Raw genomic sequence first — 19,479 nt, 5'->3', positions numbered from 1 at the left:
TTCACCACTGGCCCAGAAGGCAATGATCATACCCTTTTGGACATCAGCTAAGTCACTCCATTTCGCATTTTGATGATGACTTCACTATTTTTCCGCACCCTCACAACGCACTTTATAATATATACTCTCCACTGCTGCCACCAACCATCTGTATGTGATTATTGCACAATGATGTCTAACATACACGGACCATGCAGTATCCTATAACTGTAATATCACTGACTCACAGCTGGAATCTGTGAACTCATTTAAGTATCTGGATGTAACACTTTGTAGGGATATGAAATGGAATGATCACAAAGGCTAAGTCATAAGTAAAGCACGTGACAGACTTCAGTTTATTGATTGAATGCCAGGGAAATGCATTCAGTCTAAAAGGGCAATTGCTTACGAATCACTTGTGTGACCAATCCTAGACTATTACTAAAGTGTGTGGGGCTTGTGCCAAATATGACGAACAGGTGATGTTGAACATATGCAGAGATGCTGAAGAAAGTAAAGGGAAGATTCTTGAAGATGGAAGTAAACAATTAGGAAAGTCTACTTACAGATTTTCAGCAACTGGCTTTATGTTATGAATCAAGGAATATACTGCAACCTCCTATGTTTTGCTCCCACTGAGATTGTATGGACAAGATTTGATTAATTTCATTGCATACAGAGGCATTTGAGCAGTCATTGTTTCCACACTCCATATGCAAATGTAATGGGGAAAAAATAGACCTAATAACTGGTGCAAACAGACATACTACCATGCACTTCACAGTGGTTTGCAAACTATAATGTAAATTTAGATGTAGATGCAGATGTATAGTGAAGGAATAAAAAGTTGTTTGTGAAACTAGCAACACCTCTGAAGAGCATGATTTTTGGTGTGAACTTTTTAGGCAAGATGCATGACAGTAAAATTTCCAGATGATTGCATTGCACTAATGATGTCAGGAACAGCAGCAAGATTCAATATTTAACACATTAATTTAAAAATGACCTATCCCATTTTGCACATTATATTTTAAAAGCAATGATGAGCCAAATTGTTTTGTCCTCAGACCACATAAACTGACAAAATAGATATTCATATCCATGCCTTTAGGAAATATTTTTAGTTGAAGGATAACCTGAGTTTCAGTAATTAAGGATCACAGTTTCAACACATACTGAAAATACTGAGTGTATTCTAGAGTCAGATGAATTTGCTACAGTTACCATCTATTTCTTGTACACTCTTCAATGCCATTTTTCTTTATGGCTGTCATATGAACTATGATCTGTATTTTTAATCTTATTATGACTTCTGTGGTGTAGAAAACTGCAGAAAATTTTATTGTAAAGAGTCATGAATTTAGCAACCTTGAGGCCTCGACAACTAATACCACACTGATCTTTTTACTACAGTTTTGACCATGTGCATTTCATATAATTTAGTTGCATGAGTGAAAATTCTCACTATGAATTAATATAATTGCCAGAATCTGCTAACTTTGCATATATCACCAGACGATCTATGTGGTACCCATTAGCATGCTGTAGTCAAATGATTTGCTGCAAGTTATGGTGCATTGTTGATTAGTGCATTGTGTTTAGTTCAGTTACATTGTTAGTTGCTTAGTAATGGAGAAGAAAAGACAAGCAACATTTTTTCTGAGCAAAATATAGCGTTTAAATCCAACATAAATTACAGTTGTAGTGAGCATCACTTCAAAACCCAATGAAGACATGCACAGCATTCAGGAACAACATAACTAGATGGAAGCCGGCTTCACCATCTTACTGAACTGCAACCAGGTACATTAATAGTCAGAATTCTCATGCAAACACTAGACAAAACTACAACCAATATGACATAGGTCCATTTTCTTTACAGAACTGCCGTCACGAGGATCAGGATATAACTATACTGCAAAAACTTGTGTTCCACCAACAAATTACAAAATTTCCTTACGTGAAAAGAAATTTCAACATCAACAACTGTCTGAGTTTCACTGGAGTTCGGTTATTCAGAATCAAAAGAGGGCACTTTCTGCAAGCTCCGTGTGAATTCCACTCAATGAAGGGCACATATATGTTCAGTTGAGGTCGTCAGTTAAAAAATAAAAAAGAGAATAAGTGAAAACATACAAGGTTTATCCCAAATGTTTATACTGCTTTGTTTTGCGAATGAGAGGGATTACCACTGAGAGGACACACAGATTATGGACAGCTGTCAGAAGGTGAAGTTTCAAGTGGAAATGATGGTAAATTTTCAGGGCACGATTAAGATTCCAAATTGAGGCAGCAGATGCAATTCTAAAAAACATCGAGATACTGCAGGTGCTAATGTGACATATCTGAGCAAAGGCATTCAGAATGCAATCATTGACACTGCCAGTGGTTTAGTCTGCAAACAATTTGCTGAGAAAATTAACAAATCTAAGTTTTTCAGTGTGCTGGCAGATGAAACCACTAATATTTGTTGGACAGAACAGTTGGCACTTCATGCTTTATATGCTGATAAAGACAAAACTATATTCATAATTTGTGAAGATTTCTTCAGATTAGTTCCTGTTTATGAATTTTGTGAATTAGCTTTCGCAGATGTTTTCTTTTAAAACATTCATAATCTGAGATTAAATCTGAACAATGGTCATGGATTGGGTATTGATGGGGCAGCAAATATGAGCAGTGTGTCAAGTGAATGTGCAGTAAAATTCCAAGAGTCCTACACATGGCAATTTATGTTCACTGTGCAAACCATTTATTAAATTTAGCTCTAAGCCATTTATGTACTATTTCTGCAATCACGAATTCTTCAGGCAGCTTAAACGGCATCATCACTTTTTCACAGGTTCCCCTAACAGGAAAAAAAAAGCTGAAGGATAAAGTATTACAGGTTCACAACACAGCAAGAAGAACGAAGCTTATGAAATTCTGACAGACCCATAGGAAGAAAAGCTGGACATTCTTTCCTTGTTTGTTGAACTATTTCATTTTGCCACTGAATCACAGACTGAAATACAAGAGCTCCCAGATTGCAAAAACTTCAAGCCAGGCATATTCATTTTTGGTGTCAATGATTATAGCTAGTCACGTTTTTAGCCTGTCACATGGTTTAGCCATTTTACTATACCCAAAACAGATGGACCTTAATATTTGTGTTGATTTGTATGAGAATATAGAAAAGGAAATGGAAGATTTTCAATCACATTTCTGTCCATTGTACAAGGAGGAAGAACGTGAGGCTGAACTTACAGTAATTAAGCTGGAAATTCAAAGAATGACAAGGAGACAAACACAGCGACCTAGCTCCAAGGCAGAGTGCTTTCAATTTTTTTCCATTCATGAACAGGATTCTACTGAAAAACAGTGTGAGCATCAGGTGAAAACTTACAACCTACTGTTGATGCTATAGTAAATCAGGAGCCTAATAATGTTAATACATCACTAGAGACTTTCTTTAATGAACTGAAGGCGTGGAAAAGAAATACCCTTAACCAGAAAGACCACCTTAATTATTTTTCCCCTGCACTCATAAGACAATGAAACTTTTCTGCACATTGCCAGTAACTACACTAAGTTTATTCTGAACACTGCTATATCAGAAACCTCACTTAAGGAGTGCAATGGGTGTAGACAGACTGAATGGACTCGCCTTGATGTATATTCATAAAATATAGAAATGACTGTCTGGCCTCGAGAGCCGGAGACAGTGACCGTGTGCATGTGCGTGTTGTCTAATCAGAAAGGACTTTTGGCAAAAAGCTTACTTGTTTAACAGTCTTTTTGTTGTACCTATTGCAACTCAACATCTCCACTATATGGTGCGCAGCAATCTATCCTTTTCATAATACTGTCATATTCTATCCTGGTTTTTCCATTGTTTGAAATAAAAACTGATGAAGTACTAGATGAAATCTTTAAAAAGCTTCGTTGCTCTCTCTGTAAGTGCCATTTTACCACCGTTGTCTATTAAAGTCATCAAAATGTTTGTGAATATATTACTTTAGTTCTGATTATTATATTTTAGCTATTCCTCAAATCCCGACTCCCTTGAAAAAAATCCTGCATCTGTCACTGATTGTAAGCAATTGATTTGTCAAGGAAAGTATGATTGATGGGTTATGACAACCCAGCTACAAGCATTGGCAATGTGGCACATTATTTTGAGATCATCCAACTGATATGGATGATAATTTCACATGGCCATCAGTGACATATTAACAAAGTAATATAATAGACTTCATGGTCATAGTCTGTCCATAAATAGTGCCAGACACAAACTGATACATAAGGGTAATTGAATCGTGTCGTTTGCCATGGTTCCTTTTTTCCCTTGATTTACTTCTGTTTGGAGTTTCCGCGCTTTCCTAGAGGGAGCCTCCGTGAGCGCACTGCTAGCGCACCCAGTGGAAGGAGGTGCTGTGTACCAAGCCGAGGGCTGATAAGTGTTTGGCCCTGGACGACCGTTCTGCAGCAGGACGCTCGATCCCTCTATGCTAAATCTGGATGGGTCCAAAAACCCGGGGCGTGAGGATGCAAGAGGCCATAAATCTGTGGACAACATTTGGTTTCCTTTCATGGGCTGGGGAACCTATGAAGTACGTCTGCGGCTGCCAATAACCTCCAGAAGGTGGTGCCGTCACTGAAAGTAAGATTTTTCATCTAGTCAGTGCAATGGTCATCGTCTGGTGGGGCCAATCTCCCAGTGTTGTGGGAGTTATTAATAACTATTGTGAAAATATTCTTGTGTTAAGGAGTTTTGCCCCCGTGGCATTTAAGTGCTCTATTTAGTTATATTTAAGGTAGTGCTAGAGTTTCTATTTGGTAATCCTCCTAACCATGACTAACATCGAAACGTTGGGTCTATTGGGTAGAGACTGTTGTTGACTTGCTCTCCTCAGTCCCGAATTCCCATATTGATACTAAGGCAGTAGTTCTGCCGGAATCTCATTTTCAGAAGTTATCAATTCTTGTGAGCACAAATAAAGTTACCTTTGCGTCTGTAATTTTCGTCTGCTGGCCAGCAAGCTGTGGGTAAGATTTAAAAATCGCCAACTGGTCTTCGTCCAACTTAGTGGCTTGTGTTAAACGAGTTCCCTTTCCAGTTCGGGTAAATGTTTTCTCCTCCTGGTGGAGCCATCCTCTTTCCTGAGCAACTATTGCCGCTCAATGTTCCAGGAGAATGAAGTAAGAGGTTACTTATTTACTCCACCATTATGCCCAAGAAAGGCGAATTAGAGTAGTTCTGGATAACCTAAGCATTGCACACTATTAAGATAGTTCTAGGTTCTGAGAAACTGCAGAAGTGTGTTGGTAATCTGGCATATTCGACGATACAACATTGTTATAGAACTGAAAGACTTCGTTTTGATGCATTTGCTGAGATGTGACTTAATTATTTGCTATTAATGTTAATTGTGTTACATGAATTTTCTTTAATCTGTGGTTATAATTCTTAATGACTGATCGTTCCTAACAGAGTAACACTTAACACTTCATTCAGAGACTGAAAAGGTGATCCTTGCTCTAGTTCTACGGGACTTTATTAACAGTTGATTCTTATTGTTTATGGTCTTAAATATATGTTTGTTTAAAGGAGTAATCATAGATTCCTATTGTTTATTAAGTGATTATTAAGTTATTTACCAAATATTACGAGTGAAAATATTCCCTCATTGTTACACTTGCATGTTCCGTGGTTTGCACTGAAGGGTGTGACAATAAATGCAAAATGTAAAGTGAAATTGGTTGGGAGTATAGTTTATTGATTGACCCCATAGAAAGAGTATATCAGTAACATTTCTGACAACTTCATAGTGAGTAACAGGCATATCTACAATTTTATCTGCACTAACAAATTTTCTGAGTTGAATAAGAATATTGCAGTACTTTCAGTGTTTACATATTCGCACAACATAGTCTTGGTGTGATATTCCAGAAAGTGGATACCTAACCACATTATTCAGATTGTTTTCTGTTGACAGAATGTCCATTACACTAAGTTCATCCCATTTATCACCGAATGGATGGTGAGGTGCAGTCAAAGTTTAATTAATTTGTTTGGTTGTCTATCAACATACCAACGCTTTCATTTGGTAAGTTACAACATCCTTGTCTTTAAATATATAAAAATTGATATGCAAAGTAATAACCAGCAATATTTTTTGCAATTTAAAGATTTTTCATGTTAATGATATCTAGGCAAACTTCTGGCTGGGTGAAATTGTCTGTAGAAGAAAATCCTAAAACCTCACTCATTTAACCAGCACCGCTACCATCACATCCTCCAGAGACATTCCTGAATAGTTTTGTTTAAGTCAGAATATTCTATCGTGTTCGCATTAACAATTACTCAAACATTCTCTTCCATAACTGCTTTACTACTTTAAACATACTTCTCTTTTGGCTTCTTTGCATCTGCAACAGCTTTTACTGACATACTGTCTGTTGGCCCATCTTGCCTCCATAGCGCAGCAGTAGTGTTACCATGTACCACGCAAGGGTGCCCGGGTTCGATTCCTAGCAGAGGACTAGGTGTTGTGTCCATCATTTTCATCACCATTGACACTTAAGTCGCTGAAGTGGCATCAACTAAAAAAGACTTGCAATACGGCGGCTGAACCCCAAAGGGGAAATCCCAGCCAATAAATGCCATACAATCATTTCATTTCAGGTTAGTAGTATTTTTATGATGTTTTGTCAGAAATGGCTGGCATTGTCAATATTTCATCTTCTGGTGGTGTTGACACACTGGAGATGAGCTTGTTGCCAGAGATTACATGTATCAGTTGTGCCAACATCTGGAGGCTTTTCCTTGGTCATAACTGCTATGGTTCTCCCTTTTCTACCTGCAATGGTCATTCGCTGCTGCATGGGAATCCAGGATCCATTTACTTTGTGGCTTTCCTCTGTCTTAGTTTGTGGATTTCTATGGCTTCCCAGAACAAATGGGTGTAGTAGCTTTACTCCATTGTGACGAATTCCATGTTGACAAAATTTTATTGTCTGATTGGTCACACACAGTGTGTGATCTGGCAGAGCCAATATCTCCACTGTCCCAACCTGCAATACCATTTATGTTCAATGCTCCTGCTGTTGATGTACTGTCCACTCATTCCCACAAAGACTTTTCCACTTGCACTGGCTGTGTGATCTATGCCCAACATTGCAAGTGGGTACCTTTTGTCTTTTGCTGATCAGACACACTTTTGATCTCCTTGCTCACTTTGTAAATAGTCTTTATGTCAGGTCTGCAATACTCCACCAGTTGCATATGAAGTTTCGCAAAATCTACCATTCGGTAAAGTGACAAAGTGACACGTCGGAAGAAGAAATGTTGTGTACGACCTTTCTGTACATACGTCCCCAGGGTGATGGACAGAATCAGCCATACATTGTGCAAATTTGGCATAAAGATCATACGCATGCCACCATGAAGATCAATGAGCGTCTCAGACTAGCAACTTGCAATGTTGGGAATATACCACATACGATGTTCATGTAGAAGCAACTATATGGGAATGACTGGATGATCTACCAACACCAAGATCACCAACATAATGGTATTGCTGGTTGGGAGAGATGGAAAAGTTGGTCATGGTGGAGCACGTGCAATGCGAGATCAACCATATAATAAAGTTTGCTGACATGGAAGTTCTCACTGTGGAGAAAAGATACCACACCCTCTTGTTCAGGGAAGCCATGGAAATCCACAAACATGACAATAGCTTCAACAAGAAAGATAAAAAGCTTCAACAAGAAAGATAAAAAGCTTCAACAAGAAAGATAAAAAGCTTCAACAAGAAAGAAAAAAGCTTCAACAAGAAAGATAAAAGCTTCAACAAAAAAGAGAAAAGCATCAACCTGAACGGAATGAATTAAGGACAATCACACCTTCTCGGCAAATTTACCTCTCATTTCTGATGTTGTATGCATAGTTTTCTTACTGAAGGATCATTCTTCACATTTTCACAGAAAATCTTTTGTTTGTTAAAAAAAAGGAAAAAAAAATAATTGCACACACTTGTTTAGTAAATTCAGTGACAACACTGGAGCAACTACTGTTAAGTACCACCTAATACATTCAAACACATATAACTTGAACAATAATAAAACATGCATCCAGTTCATTAAGTTCTAATACAGAATGCTGGTGTTAGTAAGACTACTTACTCCAACATATCTGGAGATATTTCCTGCAATTTATTTTCTTCTACAACGGCCAAGACAAGATACTTATTTGTCATCATAATCTGGTGGATATTGCCTCTGGTAACTTTTGGAAATGTTGAGAATCTTTCTGTGTTAATCCACTGATACAATGAGGAATTTAGTTGACCTGAATCAATGTTTTCGAAGTTATCACTATCTGAAATAGAAACAAAGAGGTCTAAATAATACAATAGTAACATGAATATTCGAGTGGTGCTCCACTCCACAGGCATTGCACTTTTGTAAAATACTCCGGCATGCATCTCTCAGACAGATGCGGTACATAAATCAGCAACTGCAAATAACTTATTTTTACACAAGTTTTCACAATATACCACAAAAATGGATCAGAATTAGAAAGATTAGCAAAAGCTGATAGGATGTTCACTGCGCACATTTGCAGACCAATAACTGATTCACTTTGTAGCCAAATGGAGAAGCTAGTACGATAGATCTGTAGAAGGAAAATATATTAACGTGCAATAGAAGAAACTGTTTTTCATTGTGATTAACATGGAGAATCAGTGCAAAAGAAATTCAGTTAAAAACAGGAATAAGGAACATTTGTGATTATGCCACACATCTGACGACAGAATTTTGAAGTGGATTGAAGTTTCATGTACAGTTTCACTCTCAACAACCAGTAAACAAAAAAGAGCATAGAGCAGTGAATAAAGCAATTTTTTTTTTAAGAAACTTCAATTTTCCACTTCATACGAAGATAAATATTAGTACATAGATCAATTTCAAATGGATTGTGTTTATGAATGTACAAAACTGTATTGCTAATTTTGTGTTTTGCCAGTTTTGCACTCTGTGTGTAATCATAATCACAACTGGGACACTGAATAGAGAATCGTAAAAACACATTTCATATTACATATAGTGAATCAGGTCAGATCATAATAAAGGCAGCATTTCAAAAGATTAAAGTGCCATCATACCCATAATCACGAGGAGATAGTAATGCTTCCATAATAATATCTCTCATTCAATTTGAAATAATCTCATACAGCTGTAATAGGCCATGTAGAGTAAGCACGATCATGAGGGAGATCGTTGCACAACCTCAATTACAGACCAATATTAAGTAATAAATATATCTGCCAGTATCATTATACGAGGGTTATTCAGACAGTATGGTCAGATTTCTTATAATACCTAAATCAGCTCAGATCTTTTTTTTTTTTCTAAAAACTGTTTTTAAATTTTTAAACATTTATTTTTTTACACAGTTTCCATTTTTGTTTCAATATTTGTCATAACATTCTACAAGGTTTTGTATTCCTAACCCATAAACGTCTGCTGCCTTGAGGGTAACCAGTCAAGTGCTTCTTTCACCTTGCCAGATATTTCAAAGTACTTGCTGCCGAAAAACTCCTTTACTTTGTAGAACAAGTGAAAATTGTGACTCACTGATATCCACAAATTGTTTCGTCTATGGCTTTGACCAAATCTTCTGAGATCACTAATGGTTGACCTGATTGCAGTTAATCATTGACATTTCCCTGTGCATACCTGAAAGTTCTCACAAACTAAGGCATTTTGCTGTCACTCATCAAATTGGGGCAACACACCTCACTTCTCTCTCTGTGAATTACTGCTGCTGTAATGTTCCTTGCTGTCAAAACCAAATCACTGAGCATATTTCACAGTTGGTGACCTGATCAATTGTTTTAAAATTGTTTGAACTGACACTGTAAACAGCACACTGTGACAGTGCCAAAGGACTTATCTACAAATTTCTCCGTGTCATAGCCTGCAGAACAATGGCTCGACTGATTAACAGCATGCTAAGTGATCGGAAGTTCCGGGTAATCACTGGAAGCAACATAAGTAAGAAGAGGAAGCTAAACAACGGATTGCCTCAAGGATCAGTTATCTCGCCCTTACTGTTCAACCTATATCTATCTGATCTACCTGACACTTCGTCAGAAAATACTGCTATGCCAATGACCTGGCTCTAACCCTCAAACACCAGGAAATAAAGACAACAGAAGAGATTTTAGCCAATGACCTGTCTGCATTAGACAATTACTTCAAAATCTGGAGACTCCAACCCAGTGTGAGTAAAACAGAAGTGTATGTTGCTTCCATCTAAATAACCAGTTGGCGAACGTAAAACTGGAAGTAAGTTTCAGAGGCAGAATTCTTCGTCACAATTGGAACCCAAAATATCTTGGTGTCATCCTGGATCGTACGCTATGCTTCAAACAACACCTTCTTAACTTAGCTCAAAAGCTGAGGACTCGAAACAACATCCTCCATAAGCTATGCGGAACTACCTGGGGATCTTCAGCAACCACCCTACGAACTTCAGCTCTGGGCTTGGTGTACTCAAGTGCTGAGTATTGTGCACCTGTTTGGATGAATAGTCATCTTACAAGATTTGTTGATACCCAGCTGAATACGACAATGCGCATAATATCTGGCACAATCAGATCTACTCCAGTTTATTGGTTTCCACTGTTAACCGGTATAATGCCTCCTGATCTACGCAGATGTACTGCCCTTATGAGAGAATTCCACAAGATCTCCAGGAATTCTAACCTACCCATGCATAGCGACCTGGCACTTTTAAATCACAAGAGACTGAAATCACGCCATCCAACTCTGTTTGATGCTGCTGACATGGTTGCTAAGAATTTCAAACCTCTTGAAGAATGGAAAGGTCGGTGGGAAGCAGTGACAGATGTGCACCTGCATAACATCTTCTTAGGTGCTAAATTTCCAAGTGGATTCGACTTACCACGCAAGACCTGGTCTATTCTCAACAGAATCCGTACCAGCCATGGGCGATGCAGGGATGCTCTCTTTAAGTGGAACAAGCTGCCTGATCCAGCTTGTGACTGCGGGGCTCCATACCAGACTGTTCACCACATTGTCAGTGAATGCAGGAATCGAGCCTATCATGGCGCCAAAGAGGACTTCCTGCTAGCAACTCCAGATGCAGTGCCCTGGATTGAAGGACTGGATATTCAGTTGTAAAGACAAACTTAAGTTTCTTGTGTGTCAATATGTACACATGTATATGTAATTTCATGATATGTCTGTATTAGCCATACGCTAAATAAATAATAATAATTTATTGGTATTCCAGAATCTAGACTACACATTCAACGTATATTGGATGAAGTACATCGATCTAAAAGAGATCAATGTCAGAAAGTGTTAAGTATTTGTTGAAATACTAGTGTACTTCCACTTGATAAACACTAACAAAGCTGGATAGCAGTTTTTGGTTGTTAACAGAACATCCTCATAGTTTCCATATCTTATTTTTGGACCCCCTTTATTAATTCGAATATAAACATACACCAATAACAATTTCACTTCATGGAAAATGCAGAAGGGTTTCAGATTTCTTAAGATTCTGTTGGGTTAAGAATATGTGTTAGAACAGGTATGTCTGTAAATGTTCAGTAGTGGATACTACCATCCTTATATTGGTACCTGGCATAAAATTTTGTAGCACTGGAAAAATAACTTGAGATGACTTGAAAATATATTTAGTAACCTAGCTTATGGTGTAGTATAGTAAATATGTACTCCTCTCAGCTGCACCATTTAATCCAATGTTCAAATTATATTGCAATAGATTGTGAAATCTTAAGATACCACCTTCCGGCATCTATTTGGGATGCTATGCGTAACTGAGAATCTGATTTAGAACTCTCTGAAGAAAACAAAAAAAGGTGAAAGCAAGCATTAATTCTGGAATAAATGCTGGCAAATGCCTGGATCACTATAAGGTTCCATGAGTGGCCACCTTGATCACACTTCAACCACATATAATACCAATGTTGGTAAGTGCAGCTGTAAGACTTGTTTGTGAAGGTGATACTGATGTATGTCCCTCTCAACCTGGGATCCAAGTGATCTGCCCCTTCTGTCTGACCCTAAACAATACCTCTCCCTCCCCAATGATGGAACATAAAGATCTCGAAAGCTAGGAGCAGTTTTTTTTCTTCTTTTAAATGTTCCTGTCATCGGTATTTATAACAACAAAAACAAGCCATTTTTGACAACATAATGTGCATGTTCTTCCACCGCTTGGTGAGTAGATTTTTTTATTCATTCAATCACATGATATTGTCATCAGTATTTGGAATGTTGTCATCTGAATGTAGGTAGTGAACAGCCACTCAATCCCCCTTTAATTCATTGGCTTATGTATATCAACCATGACAGATGGGAAGGCTGCTGATGCACAAGAAAAGAGTAATTGAAGAACACAGGAAGTTAGCCTGTATTGTACTGCCAAATCTGTACAGAGACAAAAAATATATAGTTGTATTATTGGCCATTTAAGCATTAACAACATTTTAAACTAAGTTAATAAGATCATTTCTTCTGTATTTTTCTTGAGGCTTCATTTATTGAAGCTAATGAATACCACATGAATTTTAAGGGAACTTTTGAACATTCCTGTGTGCCCACCTAAGCAAGGAGTGACAAAACTGCACAACTTGCCTGCCTTTTAAACAGTATTCTTCCATGAATCATTAGCCACACTTTCCATTGACCACTTCAACTCTATGTGGTGCATGACTATAAACAGTCACGGCCGACAAACATACAATTCACAAGTTCTTACGCAATTTTGTACTATATGATATGAGTCATTCCCAAGATATGAGTTATTCCCTCATCTTCCCAATCAGTCAGAAGAGTGGAATTTAGAATTTAGTTACCACATTACCACTGGTACTACCATCTCCTTTTTCTATTCTCCCTTTACACAGTAACTGAATTAATGTTTAATTTTTTTTTTTTTTACATTAGTTGCTTTAAAAGCTGTGCTCAGCAGATAGTTGAGTAAACTTGACACAATATATCCAAAGATCTGAGGTTCAAACTTACTTCATTCAATTAATACCACATCGTGTTCCATAACTCCCATCCTGTAGGCATGTGGAATGAGTTAAGCTATACATTAATATGCAAAGCAGCCGACTGAAGCTACTTCTGTAAAGTATATTACCAACAAATTATGACTGGTGCTAATCTACTCAAACTGATAGTTATGACAATTAGTTATAGATTACTTTATGCTTGTATGTGGGGAGAAAAACAGCTACGTTGGAAAAGGAAAAAGCTACCACTCCTCTTCTTATGCTATTCAGCCAGCTGCTCTTTTCATCTAATCCTTTGAACAAATTCATTATGAAAATTCACAAAGGCTACTATAAGTACTATATACACTTACAATGTTAAAATCTTATACAAAAATTAGAGAATCTATTTGTTTGAGTTGAAATACTGAGATAAATTGAAGGAGATGCTAATGAGGTACTCTTTTACTTTGTTTCTGAACATCTGATGGTTTTCAGTTACCTCTCTCATGTCTACCAGCACCACATTTTAGACTTTTTTCCCTCAATAGAAAAATCTCTTGATTTGTAGACAGGGATGAAAAGTGCATTGTACATTATGTTTACTTGTAGTGTTGTTGTTATGAATGGTACTGTTCATCTTAAGTTCACTTTTGTTACTAACCACAAACACTATTATGGAACATTTGCAAAGTAAGAATCCTTATATCTCTCAACGAAATGTTCAGTTATCAACTTTACTCAATATTCTTATGGTTCACTTCTGCAAAATGATTTCTTTTTCAGCCTTCGCTGAACTGTCCTGAAAGATGGTGCCACAGGACAATAATGAGTAAGATTAAGCTAGCAACCATTGTATGCAGGTCAGCACAAAGAGTTCTGGATGCAAAGCAGGGTCTACATATGCTGGCACCACCTCGGGTTAGTATCAGTTTGGGTGCCCAGGAACTTCCAAATTGAGACTCGTCCAGTTTCTGCACAATGATCTCTACCTTTGGCACCTGTAAGTTATTTTTATTTGTCTGGATCTACATAGTATGTATGATCTGTCATAAGACTAAGAGTTCAGTTGTTTGCTTTGTACCAGGAGTAAGCCTGCTCCATTGTTCTCCTGGCTGTGTCTGACCTTCATACATTAATGAGTATACGTCGGTCATCAACAAACATCAGAATGTTTGATGAGCCCTCCAATAACTTTGGTAAATCATACATACAGGCCAAGAACAGTGGCAGGTCAAGCAGATAACCTCTTGGGACATCATATATCATTTCCCCACTCCAAATTTAGTCTTATTCCTATAATATCATATGTTTGTATGACATTCTGATTCCTATTGTTAAGGTATGATTCCATCCAGGAAAGAGGTCTTCCTTTACTGTCAAACAATTTTAGTTGCTGCATTAGAAATTGGTGATCTACTCAAAGGTCTTGGTAAGATCACAAAATATGCCTACAGGGTACTTTCTCTTATTTAGAAATCAAAACCTCTACATATTAGATAGCAGTACAATGAGAAAAAATGAAAGTACTAAGGGATGCGACATCAAAAAAGCAGGTGAATTAAATTAAATAGAATTTTTGTAAAAGAAAATGGTCCAGCATAGTACGACAAAAGTATGTAGCTTTCATGCATTTCCCACTGGGGTTTCAAATACAAAGACTAGTACGGTCAAATGTGACAGCACCCAACTAACCTGCACTAGTATGATAAAATGAGACAGTACTCAACTAACCTGCAAAGAAATAATACTCGTCTTCCTTGTACACAGCAACAACTGGGTGTGTATGATGGTCAACCAATTTTGTTGAGACTGAATAGAAAAACGCATGAGGTTGCAGTATTTCAGCAATACTTAAGTACGCATCCTGTACAAAAGGCAACACACAGAAAAATGATATTAACTATGTACCAAAACTGAAAAGAAATCTATGCTGAAGGTTTTTAAAACTAGCCCCCTTTGCAATAACATCATAAAAGAATATCACTGCTGATAAATTTAATAAAACACAAACACAACTCCAACAAAATAAACAAAAAAGCAGGGCATGTCTGCTATAACAATTTAACTATTTGCCTAACTACTAATCATGCAGAAACACAAAAAATTACATATGAGTTCATACACACATGGTAATAATGTTACAGGGTGTTTGAAAAACTGAGGAAAGACTTGTGTATTACAAAGTTTTATGAAAATACTTCGTTTTGTGTGCTGAGTGAACAATTCCCCACATCACGTAATTTAATAACTGAGTAGATCAATATGTGCAGCAAAGCAAGCTTTTTTCTGAATAAGTGTTGAAAAATAAGGAAAAGTTTAAATACATTATATCAATGACTTCTTAGATGTTCACAGAGTGACACCAACCTAAGCATCTTGCTCAGAAACAAATCTCCAATGTCCTATCTCCACACACAGACATATTCTTCACACCCCTGATGACAAGACCACAAAGGAGCACCTACATCATAACCTGATAATATCCAGCACTGGGACAACTGAATCATGCTCTCCACCAAGGCTTCTTGTGTTCCATTGAAATAACGATTCATCTTCCCCAATATCCTTCCCATCTCTCCCAACCTTTGCTGTATCAACTGCCCCTATTCTCTGCCAGCTTCCAAACCCTGTCCTAAGTGCCAAGATGTAAGACCTGTCCAAAACATCCACCCACTTCTTATACCAGCCCTGACACTGGTATTTCCTATAAGGCAGAGCCAGTGTGAAAGCAGTTGCATAATATGTAAAGGGTCTTCAACAAGCACATCAATTTTGAACGGCATAGTATATTTGTGTTTGTTGGTTGAGCACAACATTGAGTATTATTATGGTTTCCATAAACATTCTGACTGTTGCTCACGTCACAGTTTCTCACATATCTTCATTGTGTCTAGCCATGGAGCTGTTTACTATTGTTCAGCATCTGCTAACAGCAAAAACATTTTATCAGACTGAAGGAAGCTATGCACTAATGACATCTTCACGCCATTCCAGGATGCAATGAAGCACCGAATGAATTGACAATTCACAGACTTATTGTAAAATTCAATTAAATGGGTTCAACAATGAACATTAATGGTTCTGTGTTCCCTCATTCCGGCCAATCTGCATCAAACAATGCCATGGTTTGTGATAGAGTGGCTGTCAGTCCTGTGAAATCAGTTTTTTGCCATTTTCAAGAATTGAGGTTAGGGTATTCTTCAATATGCCAAATTATTCTAAGATCTCTAACACCACCATTACAAAACTCAATGAATGCAGAGCTGACAGAAACCAATCATGAGAAAAGGCAAGTCTGTTGACTGATTTTAGAGAAGGTGACAGGAAGACGACTGTTTTGTCGGGAATGTCATCTTCAGGGAGGATGTGCACTTCCACTCAAATGGATTTGCGAATAAAGTGAAGTGCTATATCTGGGGTCAGAAAAATTTTGCTTAGCTCGAGAGAAGAAAATGCATCCACAGTGAGTGATGATTTGATGTGACTTCTGGGTGGGTGGCTTCACGTGGCAGGACGAGTTGTGGCAGTTAATGGAAGCCAATAATTGGCATTGGTAAGACCTTTTCTGAGACCTCATTTCAAATTGATGGTTTCAGCAGGATCGTGCCACTTGTCAACACTCCCCATGAAAAACTGAGTTGCTGCATAAATTGTTTCTGGATCCTCTCATTTTCCCTAACAGTAACCAACAATGGCCATTACAGCCATCTGACTAAACCACGTGTGAATTTTTTATTTGGGTTTATCTTCAATCATTTGAGTCTGTCAATAAAAACCACAACACTGTGAGTTAAAGGAGGAAATCTGACATGTTGGTGAAACGTAAGTGGAGTCTTGTCAGGCAGTCACAACAAATTCCACAGACAACATACTTGAATGGCAGTGTAGTAGAGGTGGTCATATACCTGACACTTTCCATACTTGAAATAGGAGGTTGTGATGAACACATTTATGTATTCTGCAAATATGTTTTGAAAAAAATGAAGGTCTTAATTTGATACGTCACAAATGCCACACATTTTGAAGGACCCCATACCAATCTTGCTGCATTTTCTATACAGCAATGTATGAGGGTAGTTTGAAAACTTCTCACAAAAGAACAGAAAGGAACACCTTATCTCAGTGAAACTTTATTTTTCAATGTAGTCCCCATATACATTAATATACATGGCACAGTGAGAACCACCTCAAAAATTAGATTCCTCTAGGCCTGCAAAATACGTAACTACTTCAGACATCAGTTCTTAATTTGAAGAAATCTCCATCCACCGATGAAAATCAGATGAATAAGGTGGGTGTGGCAACAATCTGTATCTTAGATCATGTATTTTTGCCACAGCAATGACATTCATGTGTGGGCATGCCATGTCTTGAAGGAAGAGGACTGTCTTGCTTCCCAAACCTGGCCTTTTTTCACACATCTTGTGCTGTAGATGGTCCACGAGTTTAGTGTAATATTGTCCCATAATTCTCTGACTAGCGGGAAGATAACATATCAGCAGAACCCCTTTCACATCCCAGAAAGCTGATGCCATGACCATTCTGGCTGACAGTATTACCTTAGTTTTCTTTGGTGGTGGTGGTGGTGGTGGTGGTGGTGGTGGTGAATCCTGCTCCTTTTGTATCTGGCGTGTTGTAGTGGATTCATGTTTCATCTGTGGTCACAAACTTGGACAAAAAATCTTGGTGGTTGCTGTGAAAATGGCTCAAACACTGTTCAGCTATTTCTATTCTGATCCTGCATTAAATCTTAAGCAGGGACACCTATGTATGAAGAGCGCCAACCTCAACCAACCTCAAATAATGTTGTCTTATACCGTTCCATTCATGCTTTAGAATTGTGAGCCCTTGCATATTCCTTCATTATTACTTCAGCTAACACATTGATAAGCTGTGTTGCCTTACATCCAGGCGACCATCAGTAACATAGAATAAACAGTCATCTAGCTGAGAAAAAAATTATGATGCAGGTGAGAAAATGACCCATATTCCAAGCAAATCCCTAATTCCACAATGAGACAGTTGTCTCTAAGATAATTAGTAAGAATAAGCAGCTGGCTTGACTCTAAGACAACTGTACTGTTTAATGGTTTGAGTGGGTCATTACTCTGGGGTAACATTTGTATGCAGCAACAAAGTGACGTAATAAAAAATTATTTTAATATTGTTTCATTAGCAGTGATTTAGATGATATAGTGGAAGTTTATTTAATTGTTGATCAATTAAATTATGATTAAACTGTGATTTTGCTCACTGGCAAAATAAAGAAAGCTATTCTTTGCATGGATACATAGTATACCATGTGTCCACTCATGTTATGAGAAACAGCGTGCCTGCTCAAGGGTTGAGAGTTGCGGCACCTATCTAGCAAATCATTTTCTCATATCAAATTCCACCGTTAAAATGTGATACACCAATTAAGTAGACATCCTTAGAGTTTCAGCACTTTCTCGTTCTTTTTGTGGGTTATCCTTCCTGACTATTTGGTGCACATTGAAATAATTTCTGGGAAAGTGGCACATCTTGACTGACTATTACGTGGATCATTATCTAAGCTGTCCCAACCAAAGTTAAACTTGTTTTTTCACTTAGTAACAGTTTTGAAGGAGCAGCGTCCCAGTTTATTTTGAAAATTGGGAGAATTTCCTTTGATTTTGTACTTTTCTTTACGAAGTACTTATTCACTGCTCAAATCTCAATTTTTTTCATTTTCACACGTCTCTAAATGGGAACAACAGACATCTCCACCCAGAGCACTGGCGCCTCGTGTGTTTGTTCATAAAGGGTGATATATTATTATGCAGGAACCTTGTTGCCCCAGCACTGACATCTGGTGGTGATTCTGTGAACTACCCCACATGCGGGTATTATAATGAGAAAACCTAGCCAGCCAGATTAATGGCCAACATTAAAAGGTGACCAAAGACCACTTCATCATTCAGCTACAAATCATGCCAGATCAACTCCTGTCCAAGGCCATGCACACACGCACACACACACACACACACACACACACACACACACACACACACACACACTTACCTATAACTTCTTTCCCACATATCTGTCTCTGTCTCCTGCCACCCTTCTCCAGTTACCATTTGTTTAGTGTTTCTCTTAATATCCTCATATCTGGCACCTGCTACTTGCATGGTTGCCAGTCACCAACTGCTAAATAAGCCATAAAGGGTTCCCCACAAGAGAGGAAAAGAGAGAGAGAGAGAGAGAGAGAGAGAGAGAGAGAGATAAGAAGTCAGAGAGATGAATCTAACAAACAGAATTTTTTGTACATATAATTACTAACAGAACTGAACATATTGAAGATTCTAAAGAAAAATAAAGGGTTCCATAGCTACGACGTCAAGGCTATGAGGGAGGGAGGAAGATAAATCTTTAGCATCGCATTCACAACTAGATCATCAGGTACAGAGAAAAGGTCAAATAGGAAACAGCC

General features: G+C 37.8%; 1 protein-coding gene across 2 annotated transcripts in view; it reads right to left on the bottom strand.

Moving 5' to 3' along the window:
* The window catches only part of LOC126354335 (protein disulfide-isomerase TMX3), a 168,098-nt gene that overhangs the window by 48,733 nt on the left and 99,886 nt on the right, over positions 1-19,479 (bottom strand). For both annotated transcript variants that reach the window (XM_050003900.1, XM_050003901.1), the window contains exons 6-7: positions 14,757-14,889; positions 8,149-8,344 (exon numbers count right to left, since the gene is read on the bottom strand). In XM_050003900.1, coding sequence (XP_049859857.1) covers positions 8,149-8,344; positions 14,757-14,889 — 329 coding nt within the window. The remainder of the gene's footprint in view (positions 1-8,148; positions 8,345-14,756; positions 14,890-19,479) is intronic.

Source organism: Schistocerca gregaria, chromosome 3 (assembly GCF_023897955.1).
Source record: "Schistocerca gregaria isolate iqSchGreg1 chromosome 3, iqSchGreg1.2, whole genome shotgun sequence".
Taxonomy (NCBI): domain Eukaryota; kingdom Metazoa; phylum Arthropoda; class Insecta; order Orthoptera; family Acrididae; genus Schistocerca; species Schistocerca gregaria.
Note: the sequence above shows the minus strand (reverse complement) of the source record. Positions and strands in the feature narration are given on the sequence as shown.